A 26,458-nucleotide genomic window follows, 5' to 3' on the forward strand; every position below is an offset into this window, starting at 1 on the left:
TGATGTAAACATTTGGGATGATAATTTTATGTACAAAAAAACCAGAACGAAGCGGTTTAGTTATTAAATAAAAATTTAATCACGAAGTGCTGCGACAACTGTAGGTCAGGGTTGCACAACCATATGAGGTTTTGTCGGCATTCGTCTGCTAGTGGGATATTCTCCCGCCGAGTAGCTTACGTGTACGTCGTGGCTGTGTGTGAGAACGGAATAAGGTGTTACGTGTAAAGCAAGTGATTTCGAACTCTAAAACTTCATCAAATATTTAGAAGAAGTGATATGGCAAAATAGCTTCATGATTCGTAAAATCTGTGAATTCTCTCTGTCGCTAAACGATGTACAAAATCCGGATTGGGGGGCCGTCACCACGATGCCGGCAGACCTGGTGAATGTCAGACCCAGTGTTCTATCACAAGATGGTCTATTAGTAACAACGGCGGGAAACTCGGTAAGTCTTTCTTTCGCATATTCATTTCTTTTTAATTACCGTAATTAAGCAAGGATAGTTGTTCTTTTTTTCGATTCTTACGACTTGTTGTTGATTGTTCTCTCGAATTATCGCATGAGACGAGATGGAATGGCATATTGAATCTCGATCCTGTAATTTTTTTAGGGGTTTAATTTGTGTGCAATATGAGAGCCCAAAAAGATAGGTTCATTATAAATTGCAATACTAAAAACGAATATTTTATATGCTTCCAATTGAATTAGAAGTGTGAGAAGGGAGTCCTTACGCCATCTGGTCATAGATAATTGAACATTTTTCAAACTCCAACGTTAAAGAAAGCAAAAATGAAATTTCCAGATTACTTTAGTTTAATATGTTTGCCCGCTAATTTTGCATCCTTGTTACACCCGGCGTCTCAAATAAGGACACACACAAAAAAGAGGAAACAAAAGAAAAAGATTAGAGCGTTTCATTTTCCATTTTCGGGGTTTGAAGTTTATCGTGGTGAGGAACAGGGAGAGATTAGTTGGGACGTTGGCAATGCATGGGTACTGACAGGGGGAAAATAATGAAAATACTTCCGAGGCTTTGATTTTATTTAATGAGTAGCAAAAGCGAGTACCCCACACCTGGACAAAATGAGAACTCATAAACAATTAATTCTTTTTTTGCGATTCCCAAACTTTCTTTTAAAAAATGGTAATGACTAAATCAATCGCTATGTTAAATTTAAAGATGGCGCTCGATTAAGGCTTTACACCATATCTCATCGGAAACTTGATCTTTTGAAAACAAAAAATTTAATGCGTTCGCGTACAGCTTTTCATTCCCGGTATTTCAGAGTCATTCGGATTTTTTATTTTTTATTACCTGGCAGGATTTAATGAAGCGACATTGGACACCAATCGCGTCCTAAGATTGCATTCTTTTGTTCTCTTGTTTGATGGCATTTTTCTTGTCGCGGTGTGCTGCCACCTAGCGATCGATTGTTGAACTATTACTATTTTTGTTTGCCCTTGAAAAGACCTTTTTACTACAAAACTGCGTCACAATCTCCCAAATGGGCAACAAAATAAAAAGGCGTCTCTTTTCCTTGAAAACCACACGATGCATTCACATAATGTGCGATCGCATTTTTACATTTTTTTTGCGTTGTACTTTGTTGTTTGCTGTTGTTTTTCCTCTACCTAATCCACACCTTCCTTCCTGCTTTTTGTTGTTATCCGTACAACGACAACGATTCTCAGAGGTCGTTTGTCGGTTTCAGGTGCAAATAATATTTCCGGGGGGGTTGTTTTACTTCGTCATCAAGGGGGGAATAATATTTGTGCTTTTCTCTGAAGGTGAAAATTTGCCTTCAGAAACATTGGGGACCCTTTCTCACGGCCACAGTATTCTTTTTTCTTCGTTTCTTTTCTAACTAAATAAATTACGCGAAAACCCTGAGGAAAAGAGATGTTAATGTTAACAGGCGAATAAATTCATTCGTTCTACTTTTTGTTGTGATCTTCGTCATTGACACGTGGATTGCAGTTTTATAAAAACTGTGCAAAGCCCCACGAGATTATTGGTCACGAGTTCACGCCTAAAACAAACACCATGCGGAAGCGTCAAGCAAAAAAAAAAGTACCAAACTTTCAAGATTCAACAACAACAAAAAAATGAGCTAAAAGCGTAAGAAATTAAGTGTTTGGCTTCTCACAAAATAATGGGCTTTATAATCTTGTTGTTACATACCCAAGGATGACGTCACACTGTTGTTCCCTTTGCTTGGATACAGCGCGTATTGTCGAATCGGTCACATCCTTCCCACAGAACCACTTAAGTTGCCTTCATTATTTGTGTGTTTTGCCTTCAAAAAAAAATCCCAGCCGCCTGGACTTTAGCTTATTCGATCAAAAAGCCACGGAATGGAGTAAATAACAAATGATAACGGGTTTGATAGCGCACTACTACGCAGACTACTATTAAACTTAATGCGTAATAGAAATTTTAAATTGTATTCATAACTGAAAGGGGGAAATGTTTTAAAAAATCATCGTTTAAACAAGTTTTTTTTTAAAGAACGTGCGCGACAGGTACACTGTGCGTGAGTCTTCTTTCTGAACGTGTTTTTCCTATTTTTTTTTCTAGCTATTTTTCATTTAGCTCAACACACTTGTTCATCTTGCGTTAAGACTTACATTGTTGTTGTATCAGTACAAACTAGTGTTTGTCTTCCTTTTGTTTCCTGGATCTTTAAATCTGGTTTAAAGGGTGGGGTGATTCGAAGGGGAATCCAGGTAGCAACACAATCATCTTAAAATAATTCTCCCCTCAATCCAATGTAGGTGACTGAAACTATTATTTTCTTTTCTTTTAATCCAAACGCTATCAACTACCTGTGGTCTCTAGGGTCAGGGGCTAAAAAAGATCCAGGTCGAACCTCCACCTGAAAATTTGTTTTAAAGTAGATTTCTTTTTTTAGTCTTTCTTTCTGGGCGAAACTCCAAAAAAAACAAAAAAACAAAAAAGAGAGAGACCATTGTGCGTTTCATGCCTGCAGTGATATTTTCTATAGAAAATAACTTTGAATATGAATTTTGAAAAAAGAGAGGGGCTCCTTTTTTTGTGTAAATTGTATGGGGGGGGGGAGAGAACAGCTGTGTGTGTATACGGTTTCCCTTCCCCATCTGTGGAGGGGGCGATCAGCTGTTTTGAAACAGCTACAGGCGGTTTTTTCGTCTCTTTTGTTTTCGTCCTCTACGGCTTGTCCTCTAACCACTCTCTTCTTTCAGCCAAATTCGGTCCCTTGCCATATCGGGACCCTAGCAGCACCGGTTTCAAAAAGTTCTTTGTGTTGTTTGTTTTTTTCCCTATCAGCTGATTCTTTCTATCCCTCCAACTGGATTGTATACAGTTTTCCAAAAATGTTATGTACGATTTGATGCTTGTGCAATCATTTCTTTTCTAAAATGCATTTAAGAAAAAAGGATTACGAAAAAGAAAGAGAACTTGAAACCAAACTTTCTCTCCCCAAGTCTTAACATTTTAAAAGTCTGATCAGAGTTTTCGTTGTTCTTCGATTTCGAACATCAACACGAAACCAAATACTGATCGTCTTCAACTACGACTCTCGGATGGTAATCATACGAGAATGTTCGGAAGGTGTTAGTTACTAAATATTAAAAAGGGAATAACAAGTTTCAGGTAGCGGCCATCTTGTTTCTCCTGTGATCCAATCAAAATGGATCGTTCCTCTGCACTTGTCAATTGATCGAAGAGACTTGTTTTCTCGTCTCATTTGTGAACTTTCTCGTCGTTTCATCTTTTGTTAATGATAAATTAACAGCTGATGAAAAGAAATCTTTTTTCTAGATCTAATTTCCCTCTTTTAATTTTTTTTCGCCATTTACAATTTACGGCTGTTCTTTATATTTCTTCACAACTTTCATTTTCGTCACCACACAGCACCGTTTTTATTGCAATATTTCTTGTGGTTAAATTGACCGGTAAAAGCATTTTCGCACGACGAAATCCAATTGTTTTTTAACTTTTCCAACGGGCGTAAGAGCGACATCTGCTTATTTTCTTGTTGAGGGGGGTAGATTTTTATCCAGCAAACAAAGAACATGGTGAATGTTTTTCGCCGTCAGAGGGCCCTTTAAAACGCTTCACAGCTGTTTTTTTTTTTTACCAGCCTTTGTCTCTAAGTCACCTTCTTCTCCGACTCGAATGTAGGGTGCGGATTATACGTTTTTGTGTAAACACACAGAAACAAGTTATCGGATATGGATACTCGCAATGACCCGAAAACCAGATATACCAGTTGAGAGAAATTTTGATGCCACATCAAAAAAGATTTTCTGTTTGTTTGTTTTGCTCGGCAAAAAAGTTTTTGTTTCAGTGATATTCGATCGACCAAAGTAGGTTTTGATGGTTTAACCATCTTGTTTTCCACTTTTAAAAAAGGAAGCAGATTAGATTACTTTTACATGGTATAGTTGCAGTCTAAAGACATTAAAAAGAAAGGAAACTGGAAACCGGTAGAGCTCAAATTTGTAATGACTTTCGCCTTTTTTCGGACGAAAAAATTTAACGTTCCCGAATTTTGTGGGAAAAACGTGTGTGCATTTTCCGTAGTGGTTGATTATTCATTCACCACAACGCTGGACGACTAGTTGGCTGTTTTTCCTTGGCACCACAGACGCGCGTCATCGGAACTGACGTCAGCGCCGTGCGGCGTCCGACGTCGTCGTCAGCTCGTCACGGCAACTTAGGTGTGTGCGCGCGCACTTTTTTTTGTCCGTTAAGATATTGTTATCAATCAACTTGGGAAATAGGCCACTCCCCTCATCGGGTGCTGAATGCAAAAATAAGCAACTCCAGGCTCCACGTCCTCTGTACTGATGAGGTCCTCTCACCAATTTTGGGTATCAAAATGGCGATTTTTTTAAAGCGCGTAGTAGATACTGCTTAGAGATTCTCAGCTGGTCCGAGGACAAATGAAGGTGACTGTTTTACATCTTTCTCGTGTTTTGCCTTAAAGTTTTCTTTCTTTCTTCGTAGCAGGAGAGAGACCCAAAAATAAAATGTTTGGGAACTACGGCGACGAAGCGAAAGAGAGGGAAAAAAAGAAAAGATGATGATGATGATAATAATAATCATTCTTCTTTCTTTTTTGTGTACGCTCTCCCTGGGTTGTTTGCTCCGCTGCCAAATGCGGTCCGCCTTTATCCTATGGCGTGTGTTTTTGTTTTGGTCTGATACTTGCTACGGCCTCCTCTATTGGTTGGAAAGAGAAGCGAGGTCCGATAGGCGGAGCTTGTGACGTCACAGGCGTGGGTTGGGGGGTGCCGAACAAAGAACTCAACTGCGCAGGTTTCCCCCATCCCTCTTCCCCTTCCCCTCCTTTGGTTCGTTCTGATATATACTGCAGAGTGCAGGGGCAGTAAGCGTCTCAGTTGCCGACGAACTTCCATCTCGCCGTCGTCGTACAAAAAGTTTCCCTTCGCAACTTTTTTGTACAAACGCGCACACACATACAAAGGATTTTCTCATCCTAGTTTTTCTTGTTCCTCAACTTCGGGTCGAAATCACACACAAAAAGAAACGTTTTTTTCGTGGATTTACACATTTTGTTTTGTTTGTTCTCTCATCGAACGTACGGTTTTGCTGCAGTTTTTCTTCGTTGGGAAACGGTAATTTTTCTTTTTTTTCCCTTTGTTCGTTCGTCCCCTCGACAGCAGCCATTTTGAGCCTGTTTCGTCTTGAAAAAGGGGACGAATACGCAATTTACTGTTTCACTTGAAAACTTATTTTTTGATTGAACAAAATTTTGATTGGATGCCATTTCTTTTTTTCTCTCCCCTCTTTTCTCCTGCACATTCGAAACTGCGCAGTTTAAGCGAGAGAACCAAGGCAGCTTTCTCTCGCACGGCGGCCATCTTGTCGAGCTCAGCCGCCATCTTGATCACGTCTACCAACCATTGTTGAGTATTTCGTCCTCCCAACGCATTTTCCTCTCTTATCGATTGTACCGTTTCCATCTCTCGTTTGGATGCTCAACATCTCTACCAAGACGAAGAAGCAAAATATCATTTTCTCGCCAATTTGTCTGACATCTCCAATTTGAAAAGAAAAATATCAAGAGAATGCGTGTCGAAGTTACATCAGCGGCCAATTTTCTCGTCAGACTTCTTCGTTTGAACAAGGAATCTGCCATCGTGTCTGATCAACAGCTGGAAGTCTTCCGTGCTGCTTTGATCGAGACATTGAGGATACGCTACCAGGAGCATTGGTTTCCCGAGAAACCGTGCAAAGGAAGCGGCTACCGTTGCATCCGCATCAATGGCAAAATGGATCCCGTCCTGGCTCAGGCTGGCGTTTTGGTCGGTTTACCCGGCCAGTTCCTGCACAGAATTTTCCCTTCGGAATTGACGATGTGGATCGATCCCCGTGAAGTGTCGTATCGTATCGGGGAAAACGGTTCGATCTGCGTCCTCTACGACGAACGGGAAGTGGAGGAAACGATGAGGCAGGAGAGGAATAGTAGCCACAATAAACAAGGTTCGTCGGCTTCGTCGACTCCCAACTCTTCGAATTCACCGTCACCATCGCTGGGTGGGTCGTCTGACTCTTCGTCCTCGTCCATGGATTTGAGTGGTGGAGATCCATCGGCTGGATGTAGAGAATCTGTTCGGTCAGAAATGGAATTTATGATGGATGCCCGCAATATCCTGGCCTTTGAGCATTTGGCTTCCTACGTTTCTAGTTAAGCTGGCCGGATTGTTTCACTACCCCCATCATCCATCCGCCGATCCATCCGCCGACAACCGACCTTCGGAAAATGGGATTTTGTCCCATCCATCCACATCAAACCCAGCTGAAAAGAATTCTTTCGGACCTTGCTGCTGTTCTTAATTTTTTTCTTTGTTTCATTATACATGCGAGATTTGATTCTACACAATCGGGGGGGAAAAAAAGAGAAGAAGACCTTTAAAATCGGGGGGACAGAAAATTCAGAAAGGAAGACAAGCCACCCAATGTTGCATGACAATATTTTTTGTTTTGTTTTCCGTTTTTACACCCGCATCGAGTTTTCCTTCCTTTTTACCATCACATGGGAAAAAAGGGAAGATTTTTTAAATTAACAAAACGGGGAGGGAAATGTTCCCACCACCTGCTACTGTGCCGCTCGCAAAGAAGATGGAGGAGCGGCGTGTGTTAAACCCGTACTGTGATCTCAACAAAGCCATTGCCAACCGTGCATCCCACCACCACGACCCCATTTGGAAGAGATGAGCTGAAATAAAAGAAGACATTTGAAGAGTCCCAACAATTTTTGAACTACTGAATCCTCCTCGTCACACAACAAAAAACGTCGATATATTATATACTCTTTATGTATATCTCTCTCTAGAAGCGTCTCCCAATTTTTTTGATAGAAAACAAACAAACCCTCCCCCATCTTATGTATGTAAATGAGTTTGTATAATCTTATGTCATAATTGTCTAAACCCACCACCCTCCACACCAAATTCCCCACTCCCTTTTAAAGCGAAAACTAATTTTGCCGTAAACCATCAGTTTAAACGAATGATGTTTTTGAAAGTCGATAAAACACAAGTCTCCCAATCCAACGTTGAAAATAGTTTTTTTAATTAAAAGAAAGCTCTCAGCTGAATTATCGTATTTATGGTCCCGTTTTTTTTTTTTTCGCATTGGTGTTGCAAGAAGGACAGATGGCAGCTTTACAATCACTCACTTAATTTCGGGGGTCAACCCACCCAACCATCCCTTTTTTAATGATGTAAACAAAAAATAAAGATTTCAATCCATTGATAAAAAAATTCAAATTTCCGGGGACCAAAAAGTGAAAAACCAATTTTTTTTTTTTTTTGAAAAAAAAAAGGCACGCAAGTGATGAAGACAAACCCCTTACAATTTCATTCCAACCTGACCTGCCTACCCCTTCAACAGCTATTCCGGCCTTTCAAATTTTTTATAAACTGACGAGTACAAATTTAAAGAAGAAAAATTGATTTTTTTAAAAAGAAACAAACAAACAAAAAAAACTACATTTTTTTTTGCTTGAAATGTTTTTACTTGAATGGCCGGATTGCCTTGTTGTGGTGGTGGATGGTCCGGCTTCGGGATATTTATCTCAGGATATCGCTGGATTGATTAACCTCCCTTTATAGCTCCCCATTTCTCATCTTCTTATTCGATCCTCCCCCTCGCAATCTTGAAATTTTGTGATCCCGATGATATTCAGTGAGTGCAATATCTTCCTTCGTCCCATCATCTTCCTCCTCAAATTTTGGCGACAATTGTAAAGCTGCACTTTTATCAAGCTCCTCACTTTTTGTGTACTTACGGAGAGGATCGTACAAAATCCCGTTCACCCCCCCCCCCATCGTTTTTTGAAAGGAAAGTGATTTTTTTTTTTGAAAACGGATGCGATAATTGAGCTCAGATTTTTATTCGAAAAGAGAAAAATTTATAGAAATATTTTTAACGCAGTAAAAACAAATAACACCTACACCCCTCCCAAAAATCACAATCCGGTTTTGATTTTACGTGTGAAAATGTCTGCTGGCTGATGTTATTCCCCCACCCTCCTTTTTTTTCCAAAATTTTAGAGCGTGAGTGTGTGTGTGCGTGTATAGATAATTATGGCGGGGGGTCTGTTTGTTTTCCTGGGGATAGAAGCAAGAGATAGAAAAGCCTACAAGATGTTTAAATATTTTTGGCACGTCTGTGTGCGAAATCAACCAAAAGGAGAAGACGGGACTTCAAAAAATTTCAAATGGGTCTCGCTACGGGTCTTTTTAAAAAAAAGAGAAAAGAAAGGGAATTCGGTTTTTCTTCCATCTCTATTCGAATGTAAAAAAATCGATTTTTTTTTTATTTTATTTTTTTGCGTGATTATCTATGGGTGCGTGATGTTTGCGAGCTACTTTGCATTGATTGGAAAGAGAGAGAAACAAAAAATATGTCCCAACGCCATTTATTTTTTGCCTTGCCGTTTCCTGTACAAAAAGCGACAATTCTCCCGAAATGGCTTTCATGGGAAATTTTGTTTTTTTCGATTTAGAGATAAAATTAAAAAAAAACACTATTTGATTGAAGTACGCCAAAACCCAGTCAATTTGAGCAAAGGAAGAAAAAAAAATTCTTTTTTTCAGCAACGGGGAAAGAAAAAAGAAGAAAAGCTTATTTTCTTTATGTGCCCTCCATCTCTCTCCAGTGCGCCATTTCTCCTCCTCGCCCCACCCTAATCGTGAATTTTTTTTTTTTTTTGTTGTGGAAAATTGAGTTCGGCCTGTGATGTTTTTTAAATTCTCTCCCGCGAACGCCCTCCTCCCCCCACTTCCCCTCACACAAAAGAAATATGAAATGGGAAAAACTATCTCGTATGTGATTTTGAGACAAAAATCGGTATTGAAACTCTCCTCGTCTCTCGGCACTTGATTTTGTTTGATCGACAAGTCTCTTTTTTCAGATTTTTTTTTCTATCTCTTTCTTTTTAATTTTCTCTATTTTAATTTTCACGTTTTTTTTTCGATGTAGTGTTATTTCCTATTTTTTTAAAAAATTAGAATATCCTCCGCCGTTTGGTTTGCGTGCAATTTTGAGAGAAGACGGGAATAGAAGAAAAGAAAAATTGTGATTCGATTCGTGTCAATTTTTGAAGATTTTTTTTTTTTTTCGTTTTTCTTTCGGAATTATGTACACACGAACTCTCTCACGGTGTGTGGTGCATGCTTTTTTCGTTTCACTTCTTTGAATATGATTATTCGTATCCTTTTTAATTACTATTTGGCAGTCTCCCCCCCCTCCCAATTTCTCTTTTCACTTTCTTCAAGTCTTTTTTTTTTAAATATAATTCAGTGTCCATGTAAACTACTTCGAAACGAAGAAGAAGACAAAAACTAAAAATGATCTAAACGAATGGGAAACTATGAATTTGAGGTCTTTAATTTCTTTTTGTCTTCTCTCTCTCTGCAACAAATATGTGCGCTCTTACGTGTATGTGTGTGTACAGAGGTATTTTTGTTCACCGTCAAAAAAGGAAAAAACAAAAAAATGTACACCCTTTTATTATAATGGAAGCAAAAAAAAAGAGACTTGTTTTTTGTATAGTAATAAAAAAACCTTCATCGCATCGCAAAAGAAATGACAATTCTCTCGCAATTTATTTCTTATCCTGACGACATCATTTCATTTTTAGCTCAACAATAAAATAAAATTGAAAACGAAGACACTATTTCGTCCAAAACTGACCTTGTTCCCGAAATGCATTAGGGTTGCGGGATCGTCGTCCTGCGCGCATGCGCCGTTTTTCTTTTTTTGCTGTCGTTCAAGTCGGGCCCTGACCCGCTTCATTGTGAATTTTATGTTCTTTTTTTTTTTTTTCTTTTCTAGAGAAAGAGATTTTGTGTGAGTTGGCGCTTGTTGCTGGGGGGACACACACTTTCGAATTCGTGAGTTCGGCGTCCGATCGTTCACCAAAAAGGAGAAAGAACGAAAAGGCATTTCAAGTAATGAACTCACAACGGCCCTGTTCTTATTAATTTTACTGGGGGTCCTCTCAGTTGGATATATAATATATATATATTTTCAATGGGTCGTTACGTTCAAGGAGCTTGCGATCGGTGCATCGCAGCGTGTAATAATAATAATAATGACACCATCATAATGAAACGGGTTCTCATTTTTTGTTTTTATATATTGACAACGGAAAAGAAACGGGCCTCATTTCTACTTGAATCGTGTCAAATGAAACTCTAGTCAAAATAAAGATGTGCCATCTAGTGAGCGGTTTGATTCGAATCTAATCAGGGGAGAGTTGCCCTCACAAAGAAGCTGATGATAAGTATAAAAAAAAAAAAAAGGGAAGACGAAGAGAAATGGAGACTCAGCTAGTCTCTTGTGAGCAGAGGTGAAAGATGATAACAAACAGAAGAAAAAGAGAAAGACGTGCGGTAGAGGCCGGGAGTGCAATGCACGTTAAGTAGGTGAAGAACCCAAGAGAGAAAGAGACTGTTGTGTGTGCAATGTTTGCTAGAGACAACGCCCGTGTTGTAAAGTGACTTTTGGTCGACATTCGACTCGCAATAAAGTCGAAACCCGCATATTATTGGCTTTTTACACACTGAGATATTAAAGCATTTTTTTTTGTGTTTTAATTCTTTTGTAATCAGAGAGGCCGGCGAGACACACGGGGGAGAAATAAGTGTGGCCCACATGCAACCGTGTTGTAAGCTTCTTGTTTAAAACTACAACGAGTTTTTTGACATCATTGTAGACGGATCAATTCGTTTGTGACTCATTTATCCTTCCTTTTGACGAATGGCTCGTACAAAGTGAATGTAGTCGATGATAATAACAAGAGGTTTTTAACGTTTTCCGGTGAAAGTCGACGATTTTTTGTTTTTTTTTTTTTTATCAAAAGAAAATTCTTAATTCATTTCCTTTCTTCCAATGAATAAATTTCAGCCGCTCTCTCTTTATTTGTTACCATTCTTTTTTTCTTTTTATTTTTCTTTCTGGTTATTGAATTTCAATTCTCTTTTTCTTATCGTTGTGTCTGACAATTTTTGTGTCTGTTCTTTTCATGTCTAGCAACAGCAGACGAGTGTGACGACGATCGGGGCAACGGTCGTCGTTGAAGCGGCGACTAGCGACGCCGGTAACCAAACGACCCGTTCGTGCCACTGTCCTCAATGGACATTGCGACGTCCACGTCACTGGGTCTACCGTGGAGAGGGCAATGCTTCCAGTTAATATTGAATTTTTTTTTAAATAATATTTCAGTTGTAAATGAAAAGACAAAACATTTGTTTTTGTGGTATGCTCTTTTGTCTTTGCAGAAATAGCAAAATGGAGTGGGGGATTATGATCCTCTTTGCTTAGTTACAAACTCCCAAAATAAATAGCTACTAAGCTTCTTAAATCTTAAGTTGTTAATCGGCTTAACACATTAATACTCTTTTTATTTCCCCTTTTCAAAAATGTGGTCTGCCCCACTCCAGTCGTCTTGGCTTTACCTCAGGTACAGTTTACTCTACTCATTAAAATTGTACGCACGTTAGTTAATAAAAAACAAATGATTAAATCTCAAATGACCTTAATCTTTCTTTTCTTCTTTCGATGCTATTTTAGGAGAAGAAAATTGTCAAGTTAGCCAAAATTGATTACAAGCTACGGCGAATGGATTCCGACAATCAATTTGTAGCCCAAGAGGTCAATGGAGGTATCAGAACAATCGCTGAAACGGTTAGATTATAGTAGCTTTAAAGTCGATTTGTTCTCAGTATTTTCATTGTTTGAGTTCGCTATTGTTTTGTTTTTGTTTCTTCCTTTCTTAGTTGGAACGGCTCATCTTTAGTCAAAAGATATTGGGTTCGTTGCTAGGCGCCGGATTAGTCCGTCCGTGTCATGTTTTTCACGTAGATTTAGACGAAATTGAAGAGGTGGATCACCTCGTTGATGTCTTCCGTCCAGGTTGATTTGAATTCATTTTTCCTGCTCACCACTTTCTTCTTTGAAACTCAAATGTCTTATTTACGTGTTTTTTTTTGAAAGCTCATCGTAAGCACAAACGATTAGCTCCAGTCTGCCACGTTATTGTGTGCCCGGATTGCACACTTTTACCTCGTCCTCCTCCTCTTCTCACGCAATCAGCAGAACAGTCAGTTACGGTTTCACCGACGAGCCCTTCCAAGCCAACAACACAACAGCCGCCAGTGTTTTGCGTCGAATTGAAACCGAAACAAGGCTTCCTTAGTATGGGTCATCAACATTGCCCTTTTTGCCTCAACCAATTCCTAAAGGTATATTCGTTCTTTTCTTCTGCCTTGGCACTAGGTACCGTTTTCTCTCCCGCACCAAATACGGTACTTTTTTTTTTCTTTTTTGGGTTATGACTTTGGTCGTCTTGTGTCGTGCTGACGCCATCAAGCCCCACACACAAGAGGCCAACACACACAACCTATAGTTGAATCATGAAATGGCAGAGAGAGCGGTGCCATTGTTTTTGACTTCTTACGTTTGGGTTTTCTCTCAATTTGATTAAAAAATGTTTTATTTGCGATGATGTTGGTGCGCTCGTATTTTAGCGAAAGCACGGGAAGATTCAATTGCTGAGCCAGTACTGCCCTCTTGATTTATTTTCTGGGTAAACATTTTTATTTGTATGTTTTGTATGCTCTCCGTTTTATGATGGTGTTCGGTACATTTTGATTGGCAGATCCCGTATGAGAATGCTTAAGGCTATAATAGCTCTTACCCGAACGCCCCAAAATAACCTGAGGATTTTTCAGGTAAAAAAAAAATAATAATCCATTTTCGTTTCTCCAATTATAAAGGAATGGATTAATTTATTCCGTTATCATCAGGATGGTAACCTAGTGTTTGCTGAAGAGTGCCAATCCAACTTGATGGCCGTTTTGCAGCAGTGGTTCCAGGTGGACGATACAGGCGATCGAACACTGTCGGTTCATTTTTCATCTTTTATTATCATTTCCTTTCAAAATAACAAAAGAATAACGATTTTCCTATTCTCAACTGAAGGCTTTTGAAACATTTTTGCACTTTGGTGATGGATGCACTGACTATGGAAATCTGTGATGGCACAGACGCGAGTCTAGATCAAACCGTTGATGATGTTAAAGAAGCAAAAGAATCTCAAGAAGATTGGAATCGACTGATCAAAGAAGAAAGAAGCGATCATTCTTTACCATGTTTGCCACCGCAGGCGAGAATTAGAAAAACTGGCCCAACAATAGCAACAAGTTTACCGTCACGGTCCGTCCTTTGCCGATTGCTACGAGTCCAATCGCTGGGCGATGTGGACTTTGGACGGCTTTACGACGCGTACGACGCTCTTGTATGTCGCTTTCGTGACGGCTCTGTGCCCTACGAAACGATGCGCTGGACGCATCCGCACACGGGTACGGTCGACTGGCTCCTCAGCCAAGAGAAAACCACCAACCAGACGATGGACGATGTCCGTCTAGTTCAACGCTACCGTATCTCATCAACGACTCGTGATTGTTCCATCATGATCGCCTTTCAGCGATTGGCCAACGATTCAGTCAAGTAATGACCTCATCACGCACGAAAGACGCACGCATGCGCACAAATTAAAGCTATAGCTAAGAAAATGTTGAATTATTCCGTTTGCAATAATATTTTAATTTGCATATAGAGACACAACGGAGTTTTCTTTTGCTGGTTCGGAACATTTGCCAATTTTGCGTGACCTTTCAGGTCAGCGGTACAAGTGTCACGCATCGGTCGTCGACTTGGACCCGAAGCCAGTGACTTGCGTGGAGAAACACCGCCGGCGAAATCAAGCCATGAATGAGGCCTTTTGGCTCAGCAACAGCAGCTCTTCCCACTCCCTTACGAATCGATTACCACCGAAAGTTTAAAACATGTTCCTTTCCAAAATAATTAATTAATCATTAATCGTATTGTTTGAAACACACACACACACACACAACCTAGTCAACTAGTCGGCCATTTTCCTTCCCCGTTTTGCGGTAACATGGGAGTTTTTCGTGACTCGTAGCTCGTGACAGTGATTCCAAATTTAAGCGTCAACACTTCCCGAGGGCCTTTAAACTCCCTTTCCTAAAAAGAAAAAGAAAAAAAAAAATACGAGATATTTCGTCTTCTCGGTTTTCACGTCCTCTTTGATTATGCGTCCCGATCAATTTCAACATTGAATTATTAATCGATTTTTGCGTGTTTCCTTTCACGGGCAGTTACCTAGCGTTTATTGCATTTTTTTTTCTGTTCCATTTGTGAGTTCTCAACACATTTTTTTTTTTTTTGTTCCCTTTGAATTTTTTTTTTTGTAGATGTTTGCGGTTCATTGTCCCTACTAAATTTTTTTATTTTTCTCGTTGTATCAAACATTTATTAGGAAAAAAAAAATTATAAAAAAAAAAGAAAAGGCTGAATTGGTTCTTGTTTCTATGCCCGAAAGGATCTTTTGAGAGTTTTAACTTTTCTATAGACCATCACAAAGCAATATTACCAAAAGTTCCGACAGATGGCCGCTACTAAAAAAAACGAGAAAAAAAAAACAAACGGGGCTGCCGTGAGCTGTGAACGGTTCTTTTTTGTTTCTTGTAGTTCTTAAAAAAATATATATTAATTTGATCTTTTATTGTATATTCATTCGACCGTTTCCAGGTAAATAAATAATAATAATAATAAAAAAGAACCCTGAGTCATCAGTAAGAGACAACAAGAAAAGGCAAAGTTATCTTTGGAATTGGCCCATGACCATGGCCGGCTCTTTCTCCCGAGTCTCTAACAACACAATCCCGGTGAAGGGTGGGTTGGTCTATTATTATCAACGCATACAATACAAGTTGTTCGTGACTTTTTAAGACTATTTGTAGCACTAGGCGGATGTGACGGAAGAAAAATACCGGATGAATTGGACTTTAGCTCCGGATCTGAGAATTTTGGAGGACAAAGACGACGACGGATGCAAGGAGAATTTCCATTGATTGAATCGATTCTGTTGCGCATTCTGCCAGATCCACCCAACGGTTATTGACTGACGCACTGGCGAAATTGTCAGCCCAGCGAGTGACGTTCCGTTTCATTCGCCGCACTGTCGGTGCATGGTTGACAATGACTTGGCCTCCACAACTGACGGCTATGGGAAAGAGCAAGGAAAGTTGGACAGCCCTTACGAATAGGCACATGTAACTGTCCAGCCGGGCATGAGTGGATCGCTGTCGAGACCGTAACGACCAAGACGACAATGTACTTGAAGCACTACTATTTCTTTCGTTATAGTGAGCCGTCAAGCGTTGGCTACCCAATACGATCTGGCTCATCATTCGACGCCAGGTGGCCGATAGCGGACAACGGTGTGTCTTGATGACAAGATGGCTTATTTGCCGGCTATTCTCTTCTTCAAGGTGATTTATTAATAGCTGATTAACCGAAGTGGACCAGTTATGAAGCCAGTCGCTAATCAACGGGAGGCATTGGGCTGGCCAGGCGGATAAGTCGATGACAGGCTGGTCGACGTCGACGATAGCCAAACAAAGCCAATGTTCGATGGCTTGGAGAGTTTGAATCAGTTCGCCATGAAATAAAGCGGCTGGGGTGTAATCCGGTGAATAGTGAGGAGCGCAAGAGACTTTCTCCTCATCGGCTCGCCATAGAATTGCTGCCGATAATGCGAGCAAGTGTCTAGACAATTGGAAGTCGATATCCCACAATTGACACTCGCCATGACTGAACCGATCGCGAACTCTTGGACCTTCAGTTTGGACAAAAATATCGAGCAAGGCAAGAAAAAGTCCGTTTCCCAAAAACTCGGCCATACGGGTTTTGTTTGATTCATCTTCGTTGCCGCATTCAAAGATGACGTCGAGCGTCGTATAGTGAACGACCGATTCAGCAGTCAGAGCTCGCGCAGGGCACTCATTTACAGCGCAGTAAATCAATCGGAGCGTGTGCTCTATTTCGGGCATCATGAGTGCACAGCATCGACCGTAGGAGCCCTCCTGATGGTACTTAATGGCTCGTAGCCAAATGGCCTTGCGGCTGCAGGGAAGTCCTCGCGTTTTTGAAACCGCTTCCACCAACATCTCTTCTTCCATAAACTCCGACCATTTTGGCCACTTGCGTCCCTGCTGATGCTGCTTGAAAGTAGCCCAGCGTCTCGGGATGATTTCATTGATCAGGCAGCCATCCAAATGTCGACCTATAGAAACGCAGACGAATAACAAGACGGAAGCATAGCCATGGGTGTCCCAGTCGAGAAAACCAACGAAGCCGTGCCATATGAGGTTTCTCAAATTAAGAGACAGGGGACTGCCAAGCAACAGCTGTAAAAGGATTACCTATTATTTCAAACAACCAGTAGGAGGATGTTATTTTTTTATTTTTAAAAATTCAGATTATGACGTTGAGATAATTTTATTTTTACTTGCGATATGCCCAGTATCACGAGCAACTCTTGGGAGGCCAACAGATCCCGGAACAACGATGGGACCTTTTTGTTTCGATCTCCATGTAGAAACAACTTAAAAGAAAGAATGTGTGTCATAATGTGAGTTATATCAGCTATTAAGTAGTGAATGACACAATATACATTGCCAAGAGCTCTCTCAAGTGCAGCAGTTATGAGCAGAAGGCATTCATGGCAGTTGAGAGCTACTTCATCTTTCCTGGTCAGCAAATCAAAACATAGGTCAATTCATCTTGGGTTGATGCATCCAAGCACACAACTTCATAAGACCTTTTAATTCCTCTTCTGGCATAAGCCTTCATTTTCATTCTAACATTTTGCAAGAAAGGGTGCAACATCCTCAATGATTTGGCTGTACCATTCTGCATTACGCTGAGTTGGGTCTGGGTGAAGCAAGTTTTCTTCTGATAGAATGAAACCTAATTGCATCCAGCAAAAACTTTTTTAAACAATTTAAAATACCAGCGTTTCGTAAGAGAGACGAAACATTTGAAATATCCAGTTCCAGTAGATCATCTGTGTCACATTTTAGACTGGCATCCCTGCTTGCCGTTTCTGCCAAGCCTTTTTTTAGTACAAGGTCCTGAACCCTGCGTGATAAATATGTGGATGTATTCTCCGCAATTTTGCACCATCTTCCAACGATTTCTTTCATTTTGTGACATCAATAAATAGGAAAAAGATTTATGTTTTAACCGAAGAAGCAGACGACTATTATATTGCAGACGACGAATTCGGTTGTCTAGATCTGTTCTTCCATCAGCATCATTTGGCGACGACTTGCATTGCATAGATGCAACGACTTGCTTTGTTTCGTCAAGTTAAATAAATTGCCAGACATAGTTAGTTACCTCTTGTCAGTTCCATTGAGTGATCCTCAAGAATTCGAACTTTTTACAAGTTTATTCGAAATCATGGCGTATCAACTGTATCGAAACACAACTTTGGGAAACACGTTGCAAGAAACACTAGATGAACTCATCCAGGTAGTTGAAAGTTGAAACTCTAGTGACTATATTTTGTATTTCAAATAACTGCAAAATATTCCTGCATGAAAATTTTCTTTTTTGTATTGTTTCAGTTTGGCCAAATTACTCCTCAACTAGCACTCAAAGTTTTGGTGCACTTTGATCGCACCATGAACAATTCTTTGGCTCTGAAAGTAAAGAACAGGCTTACATTCAAGGTAAAGTTCAATCTGAGTAGACTTAACTACAACTTTAAGATTTACATTTTTAAATTAACATTCCATTTAGGCAGGAAAACTAAATACTTATAGGTTTTGTGACAATGTGTGGACATTCCTTCTAAGTGATGTTGAATTCCGAGATGTCTCCGAACTTTGCAAAGGAGAAACTGTCAAAATTGTAGCATGTGATGGAAAAGGTATAGAACTAGTAGGAAAATTTGTTGGTGTATTAACATTATGCTTTTTTTTTTTCAGCTGTTCCTCCAACTAAAGATGATTAAAGTTGGTTCAACATCATATCATTACAAGTTTATGTATTTGGTGGCCCAGGCACAGAGAATAAAGATAAGATTTTTTTAGTTAACCAGAATTCTTTTGATTCTGGGGAAACAAATTTTCAGTAAGTAATAATGAGTGCCAGATTAATATCTCTTATTGAATTGATTTTCAAAAGTGGTACCTGCCGATGGAAAAGATTGTTGACTGTGACTTCTTCACCCACACAATTTTTTCTAAATCTTTGGAGCTATTGTACAGAAATCCTTGCATTTTCGTTTTTCTCGTAAAATTCTGGTATTCACGTACCTCAGCTCCAATACGTGGACAAAAGTGCCCATAGAATCTTAAAGACAATACGGTAAGATGCCCCGCTTCTCCTAAACCTAACCTCATTAGTAACCGGTGATTGAAGTTACAAATGTCGTTTTTAAACTTTGCGAAAAAATGAAGAATTCCAATGGATAACAGGAACGTGTTCAAGTAACAGGCAAGTTTATATAATTTGTACAAACAAAACATCTTCATCAGATAATCCGGTTGAACAATCTTCTACATCATAACTGAAAAAAATCAATTCTGAGCGCCTTTCAAGCCGAATTTCGATTAGCACTCAAACAGGTTAGATAAAAGAGATTTTGCACATGATGTAAAGTATGAAGTGGAGACCTGGGATCGGAACACGTTTCGGGCTAATGTTATTGAAATGATAAGCTGCGCTATCATTTGAAAAGGCATCTCGTTTGTTAAATCAAGCCTTGTCAAACGCGACAAAGTCAGTTAGACTGAATCTCGGTTGAGCCATGTAATCTGGAAAGAATCGAGCTAGCGCATCAAAAACACTAGATCTAAGCCTATAAGAGCTGTTGACAGTTGATTCGGCATTGTCGACTTTTCCACTCAACAGTTCATCTTCTTCCTGCTGTTCCTTGGTGCGAAATAGAAGATTGGTCAGTCGATGGAACTCTGCCATTTGGTCATCGCTTGTGCGATCCACGACAGCTGATAAGTTGTTCTGTAGGTATAACATAGCTCTGATAGGATCGGCTTCCGTTAACTCACGAAACTGGCATTTGCGGATCAGGAACTGACAACGAGTCAACAACTGGCTCTGACTCGGTCGGCACAAGCGAAGTGACCAAAAATCGTCAAGTCGCATTTTGGGATCATTCGAACGTCCAGGATTTCCTCCGAACAGGTAATGTGCCTAAAAAAAGAACCGGTCAATAATTTAATTACCTAACCATAAGAACCTTCTGCTACTATTTTAACAGACCTTTTTGACGTGATCATACACGAGCTGGTGTGCAAATCTCGGACATGGTTCCTCGCCAGGCATTTTGCTATTACTGTCTGACTCCTTCTCGCGGGAACTATCGTTTCGATAGACACAAGTCCTACATATCTAGAGTTCTAAAAAAATACTACCTAATTTAAAGTGAATTATATACCATTTGTTATCAACTATGTTGTAAACCCAGAAGGAATTTTTAACGTTGTCATCACGCTTATCTTTGTCTTTACTCAGACCAGAAAGAATGTAGATTTCATTGAGCTCATGGTCGATAGTGGCACGCTGAGTAAAGCCAGCCGCTGGAATCTGAGCCGGATCACGACGCCTTGTACCGTCAGTGACAGTTGTCACTTCACCCGTATCGACATTATAGGTAAAAAAGTCGTTCAAGTACTCCTTACCTATTTCAAGGAAAAGTGCAACAAACGTTAGACAACGCACTGACAAATTAAATAATTTTTGAAGTACTTCTCTGGCCGGCAAAGATGAATAACTTGCGTTCACTTGGATGAAAAAGCATTGAATGTCCGATCCTAGAACGCATTTCAATGGGACCCAATCCTGGGGAACCAGATGGATCGTCTCGTAACAACCGCCACGTGCTGGTGGGTATATGATACGCATAGAGGCCGGAGAACTGTGGCTCTGAAAGAAAAGCTCCGCCGACTCCACTACTGCTTGCTACGGCCAACCCTCGCTCCTCCGGATAACCAGGAGCAGGGCTGAGAATCCTTCCACCGAAAACGTAAATTGTTCTTTTCTCAGGATCTAGACACATCTGATGATCGAATATGAGTTTTGGGCCGCCGACGACAGCAGTGTCCTCACAAATAAGGTGCCATTTCTTTTGTTCAATGTCATACATGTAAAAATCACTCTTGAGATTGTTGGTGTGACGGTGCTGACTGTCAAGATAACGTCCCAAACAAAACAGCTGTCGATGGTCTTGATCTAAACACATTTTATGACATGATCTAGCACTGGGACCGCCTTCCTCCTCTGTGTTATTGCTCAGCAGGGTCCAAGTATTATTCGGGACTGAATACGACCATAAGTCGTTTAGGTCCTGGACACCGTCCCAGCCACCGAATAGATAAACGGTCTCTGTATTTGTCTGTTGAATATTCAAGAAACCTGATTAACATATGCCGAAGACATAGTTCCTCTTCTCTTACATCGATGCACATCTGATGGCCACCTCTCATTCCTGGACGATGACAGGGATCCTCGTCGATGCAAGGAAGAATTCTTGACCATTCCGGTACGTAATCTTGTGAATAGATGTACGGTCCGAATAGCCCATTGTCAACCGCCCGATGTAGAAGTTGTTCGGTCGCTTCGTAATCGCCCTTAACAACCATAGCCTAAGAAAAACGGCGTTTTAAAGGGTCGTTAAAAGACGATTGGTTGACCCATACATACCCAGTGTAGTTCACTAAGTAATGGATCTTCTAACTGAACTTTGGTTCTCTTCTGCAGGCATTCAAATGCTTCAAGGCATTGATTTTGCCTAAGATGTTTCAAGCACAATCGTATTGCCTCCCTCTCCCGGTAGGCATTATACCACTGAATGCACGGTTTCACGGCATCCCACTCTTGTGTACCCATTAATTCAACATACCAAATGGAAAAGTTAAAACTGGGTCCCCACGACTGGACAGGAACAATTTTGATGTAGCGACATGGAAACATTTTTCCTTCAACAAGGTGCTTCAGTGAAAAAGTCTCTGGTTGATTATCATTCTTAAGACCACTGTCAAATTCAAATATACTGTGATATATAACAATTTCTAACAGCTATTAGTAATTGTTGTTATTGATTATACCTGTTTAGTAGCTCAACCAAATTCTCTGGATGGAGTCCCCCATATATGCAGAATTTTTTCAGATTGCAAACATGGGTTTTTTCGTATTTACCAAAGGTGATACTTTCAATTAAGGATGCTCTCTCTAACTTTAACAGTATAAACTACAAAACAAGACCACAATATAAGTTTATTCCACCAAGCTTTTCAAGTATCAATACCTGAGGAGGTATGTTTGAATCAGAAGACCACCTAGATGCCTGATCTGCAGGGAAATCTTTCATAATATTCCTAATAAAAGATAAGTAATTGAATAACAATTTCAATTATCGCATTTTAATATACGCAGATACCAAACTGTCGATAAGCCTCAAGGTCTTCTGGAAAAAAAAACTAATGGCAACTGAGTAACTTTATTCTACTTACTCAGGGAAGTATGTAGCGGAGAAACTAGAGCAGCTATCCACAGAATAATTCAATTTCTTCATGTCAAGTCCGGCTTCAGCCATTATAAGCAAATTATTTTGATGTTTTAAATTGTAGACGAGTGAAATGCCGAATTCTGCGAGATTCGTTTATCCACAACACATAAGCTCTAAAGAGATAACTACGGGTATCTTAGCCGTATAAAAAAGAAAACATTTCTGAAAACAATCGACGATCGCATTGGCGTCGCGCGTCGGGGACTCGGGGAGTGGGGGTCAGTGCTCGGGTTTGGTGGATAGGCCTCGGGCTTCGTCCCCGATCACATTCTAATCGGGGACACCACTAACCTTCACAGATAAAAAGGAATCGGGGAAGTTCGGTGCAGGAATTTTTTTTCCGGTGCGGGACGGTGCTTATAATCGGTGCTGTTGCACCGAAAGCTTCAGCCATAGGGGGTTTGTCTTACCAGTGACCTTGCGTTCTGATAGGCCAACGAGAATCACGTGACTAGGGTCACTTGTTCTTGTTGGCCGCAGAGCAACTGCCAATTTAGATCACTATTCATTAATAATCGGGGAAGGCACCGAAATCACCGCACCGATAAAGATCATCCCCGCATCGAATCGACTAAAAAGTTCCCCCATTGGCGCGGGGCCAAGCGCTATCGGTGGACTATTGTTCCAGTGGGGTGAGAGCTGGGGCACCATTTAAAAAAAAGGCAGATGAAAAAGCGCCACATAAAGAAAAGGCCTACCAACTATGGCGACTTCTGACTGATCAGCCGGAAGATCTCTTACGCCCACGTAAACAATCGATTACTTGTAAACGAGGAGCGCACCCCGATTAAGCACCCGTTGCAAACCCGATGGGGTGCGTGGCGAAAAATAAGACACCCCGCACCTCGAAGGCCCCACTCCAAAACCGCTAAATGCCTACCGTGATCCGCATTAAAGCAACCCGATTGGCGCGGGGCCGATCCCTAGCGTCACCCCGTCAGGCAAAGGCAGTCAACTCTCACCTGCAGTTGGTTGCCTCGTTGGCTGGTTGCGACTTGCGAGTGCTGCACTGCACGCTTGCAGTACAGTACCAGACACTGGAACAGGACGACGACGTATTGGATTTACATGTTTATTGGTGGCTCAGTGTATTAACACTTGATTAGATAGAAACCTGCAAGTGTTTTTTACAAGTTAATCATGACCTAAACGTCAGATATTTTATCATATTCAATGCAAGACGAACCTTCTTCAGGTGAAATTTAATCTGGTTTTCATGGTCTAATAGTAAATTCTACAAGATTATTCTGCTGTATTTGCTTTGTGTGTTCTAATTTGTAAAATTTATTTTAGCCTAAAGCTTACTTAAAAATTCTATTTCTATTTCAGGAGGAAAACCATGAGAAAATACTATCAACTTGTTCTTTTCATTCTTTCAATTGTCAGCTTGGTGTGCTTTCTAATTTACAAACACGAGTATGATAGACTGAGAAATGTTCTTGAAGTCTTGAATGTATTTGGCTCGACAGTAACAGATGGACCCCAAGCACTAGCAAGCCGTTCTGAAATCTGCCATAATGGTTCCCTGGAGTTTATACCAGATTTTTGGCACAAATATTCTGAACTGGAAGTTTATTCAGCCTTCAAGACTGCAAATGAAAAAGGATGGAGTATAAATAGTTTGGCAATAGTGACTGGAAATCTATCTGTGCTGTTCAAGCAAATTTCGTGTGCTTTGGTATCTGGAGATGTCAGTGACGACAAATTTGAAGGAACAATTGAGTGGAAAAGAATTGAAACAGATAATGCTTCCATGGCTTATACAGTTGTTTGCAATGTTCCTGAAATGATAGGAAACTCTCATCTCCTCTCCCTCTACAACAGTAAAACGCCGTCGGAAATATTGAACGTCCCTCTGCACCTCGGTCCAGCACACCTGAAAGAAAAAGCTACTTCTCTTTGTATACTATCGAATGATCCCTATTGGCACGTAGGTGACCTTAGTGATTTTATTCAATATTATACGTTACTTGGAGTCGACAGTTTTTATCTTTATCATCGTGGAATTGGTGATCAAGTGATCTCAGCTTTGAAGGAATTAGCGCGAACATCCAGCAATGTAACAGTTCATCTAACAACCTGGAATCTTCCGTCGCAATCAACTTCCGTTCCATTTCTTGATTTTGCCCTGATAAGTCATGACTGTGCATGGAGGCACGGAGCAAAGAGGGGCCCGGCGGTGACCGTCCAATTTGGTCATTTCTTGTCGCTTCCTAAAGGTTTGGGAATAAAGGATTTTTTGGCGGAAACACAGAGTCACAGCACTGAAACAAGTTTTGAAGTTCGTATTCCCCTTCAAACAATATGCGCTAACTCTTCCGAAATTGAAGCTAGTCCTATACGGCGAGCAAGAATGATTAATCCGAAAAAGCAAGAAACCCGGAGTGGCCTTTTACGATGGACAGAAGCCCCAAATCATCCGGGTAATCCAGAAACCGCTACATTTGGTTCTCAGGCGGTTAAGTTGCTAACCCTGGAACCCTGTCGAACAACGAATAGCAGGGGAAAAGGTGATGAGCAGGTTGTACGCAATTTCCAAGCCGTCGCCCGAAACATCCCCCGCTTAAGAAACTATGGATAGAGCTCATTACACCAAGTTTGGCTGTTTTGATGTTCTTAACAATGTATTATGAATATGCCAGTTCGAAGGTGGCTCTGAATTTATGACAGAAATATACACTCATTTCAAACGTTGCATTATAGTAGCTCCGAGCAGCGAAGCATCCTTCAGTGTAGTACTATCTTCTTTCAATTCTTGACTCGGATACGTCGTTAACAAAGCAAACGGTTGGCCGCTGTATTGTGGACGCGCACTGCCAAATGGTATGAGTAATTAATCAAATCGTTTTGTCTTACATGGACGAAAATCAGCTATACTTACGTTGTAATATATTGTCTGACTTGTCCGACAGTATGCGAGTTATTAAAACGACCAATCAGTCTTGAACCATCAGCCAAGCGTATCTGGAGGAAGAACTCGAAAATTCTAAATCGCTAAAACCAGAGCTTGCTTTACTACCTGCACATTTGTAACTGGTTCACTTTCCACCAGATTAAGTTCAGTCTTGGCTTTTTGCTCACATGACGCCAAGTCTGTTGGATTAACGGAGGAAGATGCGGTGTTCTGGGAAACTGAGGGTGCTGGGTTTCCTAATACCTGACCTTCACCTCCAAAAGCCTGCAACATTAGAAATTCATAATTCGTTTAAAACGATTTATGTTAGTCTGATAATGCAGTTACCTGGAAACGCGTCTTCTTGCTGATGAATTCTTCTGTACGATGATCTTCCATTTGTAAGTGTACTTCACGGCCGCGAGATTCTCGGATCAACTCCATTGGTACTTCCCTAACGAGTTAGATAACGGAAACTGTATACGAAGTTTATTCTTATGCAAGATGAATGGCTACCCTCGTTTAATGTATTCAAGAAAGTCTTTATTTGCGGGATTTTGGTAATCTCTCACAGGTCCTTCGTCTAAACTGAACCCAGTTTTCCACAATTTTAGTACTACGGTACGCGGCTGTTCAGGCTGGCGGGCTCCTGGTATAACTAAAAAAAAAAATTATGATTGAATTAAAAAAAAAGGGATTCTTAAGCTAGAAAAGTACTACCCTGCGTATCTTCTTCACTTTGTCCTAGACGATAACCTGTTCCTTTAAATGTTTGATTACCCTTAGTAGAGGATGAAGTTCCTTTCTCCAAAACTTCAGCTCCATGTCTGGAATTTTTAAAAATTGTATTAATCTTTATAACAATGGTAAAAGATAATAAGGTACTCACTCTCTTGCAGACTTGAACATGTCTCCAATTAAATCACCAGAAGGCTTTCCTTTATTGCGGGGTGGGCCGATCACTTGCTGACCACTTCTTTCAGAGCCTCCCACATAAAAAGCCTGGCCCTCTTCATCAGAATCAGAAGAACTGCTGACATCTAAAAGTTTGTGAACAGCAGCAGCTCCCCTGATTTGAGGAAGTTTGTTTATAATATGGTGTATTGTACAAGCAATGAGGTTTAGCATCAAGTACCTCAGAGGAGGCTCTGGAACTTGGTTTGAAGGAAGTTCAACAGGTTCATCTTCTCCATCTCCTGCTTGTCTGTCCATTGCTCCATCATTTTCAAAGAAACTAGCAAGTGCTGTCTGTGAAAAATGTGCTAGTCAAATGGGAGTTCCATAAACTTCATAACGTGTGTAACCTCTAACTGCCAACCGGACGACTCAAGATAAAAACGTGCCCTTTGTTCATCAATTCCAGTAACTTCACGGAAATTAGCAACTAATTCCTCATTCGATGACATATTTAAAACAAAACGTAAGTTAAATGACAGAACAAAATTTTTACGATGGTAAATATTAGTTCTCAAAAGACGAACGAAGAGCTGCTGACGACACTCGGTTACGGCGACTAGGATTTCGAACAAAGTCGTAATGTTTTCCTAAACCGACAGAGCCGCTTATCGTACTATTG

At 40.4% G+C, this 26,458-nt stretch overlaps 7 protein-coding genes across 11 annotated transcripts; 4 read left to right on the forward strand and 3 right to left on the reverse strand.

The window, feature by feature from the left end:
• Window positions 1–77: 77 nt before the first annotated feature.
• LOC116930959 (inositol-pentakisphosphate 2-kinase) lies at window positions 78–19,120 on the forward strand. Of its 2 annotated transcripts, none has more exons than XM_045178865.1 (11): window positions 78–448; window positions 11,558–11,714; window positions 11,968–11,987; window positions 12,098–12,211; window positions 12,304–12,439; window positions 12,521–12,768; window positions 13,054–13,112; window positions 13,185–13,257; window positions 13,333–13,427; window positions 13,508–13,823; window positions 19,004–19,120. In XM_045178865.1, the coding sequence occupies exons 1-11, from the start codon at window positions 296–298 to the stop codon at window positions 19,016–19,018; spliced, it is 1,386 nt and encodes a 461-aa protein (XP_045034800.1). In that variant the 5' UTR covers window positions 78–295; the 3' UTR covers window positions 19,019–19,120. The 2 variants fall into 2 exon arrangements, with proteins under 2 accessions (XP_045034800.1, XP_045034799.1); XM_045178864.1 differs by lacking the exon at window positions 19,004–19,120 and adding an exon at window positions 14,145–14,599 and having other exon boundaries at window positions 86–448; window positions 13,508–14,035.
• Window positions 5,368–10,109, forward strand: LOC116930987 (protein BTG2). The gene is made up of 2 exons (XM_045178873.1): window positions 5,368–5,628; window positions 5,830–10,109. The coding sequence occupies exon 2, from the start codon at window positions 6,082–6,084 to the stop codon at window positions 6,703–6,705; it is 624 nt and encodes a 207-aa protein (XP_045034808.1). The 5' UTR covers window positions 5,368–5,628; window positions 5,830–6,081; the 3' UTR covers window positions 6,706–10,109.
• Window positions 15,098–17,594, reverse strand: LOC116930954 (endoplasmic reticulum membrane-associated RNA degradation protein). Of its 4 annotated transcripts, XM_045178862.1 has the most exons (5): window positions 17,406–17,594; window positions 17,214–17,347; window positions 17,067–17,142; window positions 16,902–16,997; window positions 15,098–16,815 (listed from the first exon to the last, which is right to left on the reverse strand). In XM_045178862.1, exons 1-5 carry the CDS (start codon window positions 17,457–17,459, stop codon window positions 15,397–15,399), a joined length of 1,779 nt encoding a protein of 592 aa, XP_045034797.1. In that variant the 5' UTR covers window positions 17,460–17,594; the 3' UTR covers window positions 15,098–15,396. The 4 variants fall into 4 exon arrangements, with proteins under 4 accessions (XP_045034797.1, XP_045034796.1, XP_045034795.1 ...); XM_045178861.1 differs by having other exon boundaries at window positions 16,902–17,142; window positions 17,214–17,326; XM_045178860.1 differs by having other exon boundaries at window positions 16,902–17,142; window positions 17,214–17,344.
• On the forward strand, window positions 17,793–18,496 carry LOC116931001 (transcription initiation factor IIA subunit 2). The gene is made up of 4 exons (XM_032938479.2): window positions 17,793–17,929; window positions 18,025–18,129; window positions 18,200–18,329; window positions 18,388–18,496. Exons 1-4 carry the CDS (start codon window positions 17,858–17,860, stop codon window positions 18,411–18,413), a joined length of 333 nt encoding a protein of 110 aa, XP_032794370.1. The 5' UTR covers window positions 17,793–17,857; the 3' UTR covers window positions 18,414–18,496.
• On the reverse strand, window positions 18,887–22,143 carry LOC116930949 (muskelin). The gene is made up of 9 exons (XM_032938404.2): window positions 21,934–22,143; window positions 21,729–21,798; window positions 21,529–21,671; window positions 21,125–21,455; window positions 20,878–21,066; window positions 20,171–20,816; window positions 19,860–20,103; window positions 19,685–19,805; window positions 18,887–19,615 (listed from the first exon to the last, which is right to left on the reverse strand). The coding sequence occupies exons 1-9, from the start codon at window positions 22,014–22,016 to the stop codon at window positions 19,160–19,162; spliced, it is 2,283 nt and encodes a 760-aa protein (XP_032794295.2). The 5' UTR covers window positions 22,017–22,143; the 3' UTR covers window positions 18,887–19,159.
• Window positions 22,144–22,952: 809 nt separating this feature from the next.
• Window positions 22,953–24,683, forward strand: LOC116930938. Its single transcript, XM_032938385.2, has 2 exons — window positions 22,953–23,184; window positions 23,319–24,683. Exon 2 carries the CDS (start codon window positions 23,329–23,331, stop codon window positions 24,568–24,570), a length of 1,242 nt encoding a protein of 413 aa, XP_032794276.2. The 5' UTR covers window positions 22,953–23,184; window positions 23,319–23,328; the 3' UTR covers window positions 24,571–24,683.
• Window positions 24,595–26,422, reverse strand: LOC116930940 (NSFL1 cofactor p47). Its single transcript, XM_032938389.2, has 9 exons — window positions 26,187–26,422; window positions 26,018–26,130; window positions 25,772–25,951; window positions 25,603–25,709; window positions 25,399–25,540; window positions 25,231–25,336; window positions 25,009–25,167; window positions 24,871–24,953; window positions 24,595–24,802 (listed from the first exon to the last, which is right to left on the reverse strand). The coding sequence occupies exons 1-9, from the start codon at window positions 26,286–26,288 to the stop codon at window positions 24,670–24,672; spliced, it is 1,125 nt and encodes a 374-aa protein (XP_032794280.2). The 5' UTR covers window positions 26,289–26,422; the 3' UTR covers window positions 24,595–24,669.
• Window positions 26,423–26,458: the final 36 nt, after the last annotated feature.

This window comes from Daphnia magna, linkage group LG9 (genome assembly GCF_020631705.1).
Source record: "Daphnia magna isolate NIES linkage group LG9, ASM2063170v1.1, whole genome shotgun sequence".
Taxonomy (NCBI): domain Eukaryota; kingdom Metazoa; phylum Arthropoda; class Branchiopoda; order Diplostraca; family Daphniidae; genus Daphnia; species Daphnia magna.

Bases quoted from the DNA above. Each gene is read 5' to 3' on its own strand.
- LOC116930987 (XM_045178873.1), top strand. From the start codon at position 6,082: ATGCGTGTCGAAGTTACATCAGCGGCCAATTTTCTCGTCAGACTTCTT.
- LOC116931001 (XM_032938479.2), top strand. From the start codon at position 17,858: ATGGCGTATCAACTGTATCGAAACACAACTTTGGGAAACACGTTGCAA. The intron at 17,930-18,024 runs GTAGTTGAAAGT...GTATTGTTTCAG, and splicing joins CACTAGATGAACTCATCCAG to TTTGGCCAAATTACTCCTCA. The intron at 18,330-18,387 runs GTATAGAACTAG...TTTTTTTTTCAG, and splicing joins TGTAGCATGTGATGGAAAAG to CTGTTCCTCCAACTAAAGAT.
- LOC116930949 (XM_032938404.2), bottom strand. From the start codon at position 22,016: ATGGCTGAAGCCGGACTTGACATGAAGAAATTGAATTATTCTGTGGAT. The intron at 21,799-21,933 runs GTAAGTAGAATA...ATCTTTTATTAG, and splicing joins TCCGCTACATACTTCCCTGA to GAATATTATGAAAGATTTCC. The intron at 19,806-19,859 runs GTATATAATTCA...CTAGATATGTAG, and splicing joins AACATAGTTGATAACAAATG to GACTTGTGTCTATCGAAACG.
- LOC116930940 (XM_032938389.2), bottom strand. From the start codon at position 26,288: ATGTCATCGAATGAGGAATTAGTTGCTAATTTCCGTGAAGTTACTGGA. The intron at 26,131-26,186 runs GTTACACACGTT...CATTTTTCACAG, and splicing joins CGTCCGGTTGGCAGTTAGAG to ACAGCACTTGCTAGTTTCTT. The intron at 25,952-26,017 runs GTACTTGATGCT...TCCTCAAATCAG, and splicing joins GTTCCAGAGCCTCCTCTGAG to GGGAGCTGCTGCTGTTCACA.
- LOC116930954 (XM_045178859.1), bottom strand. From the start codon at position 17,459: ATGATCTACTGGAACTGGATATTTCAAATGTTTCGTCTCTCTTACGAA. The intron at 17,348-17,405 runs GTATTTTAAATT...TCATTCTATCAG, and splicing joins GTCTCTCTTACGAAACGCTG to AAGAAAACTTGCTTCACCCA. The intron at 16,816-16,901 runs GTAAAAATAAAA...TTGAAATAATAG, and splicing joins TGATACTGGGCATATCGCAA to GTAATCCTTTTACAGCTGTT.
- LOC116930959 (XM_045178864.1), top strand. From the start codon at position 296: ATGATTCGTAAAATCTGTGAATTCTCTCTGTCGCTAAACGATGTACAA. The intron at 449-11,557 runs GTAAGTCTTTCT...TTTCATGTCTAG, and splicing joins TAACAACGGCGGGAAACTCG to CAACAGCAGACGAGTGTGAC. The intron at 14,036-14,144 runs GTAATGACCTCA...ATTTGCATATAG, and splicing joins TTGGCCAACGATTCAGTCAA to AGACACAACGGAGTTTTCTT.
- LOC116930938 (XM_032938385.2), top strand. From the start codon at position 23,329: ATGAGAAAATACTATCAACTTGTTCTTTTCATTCTTTCAATTGTCAGC.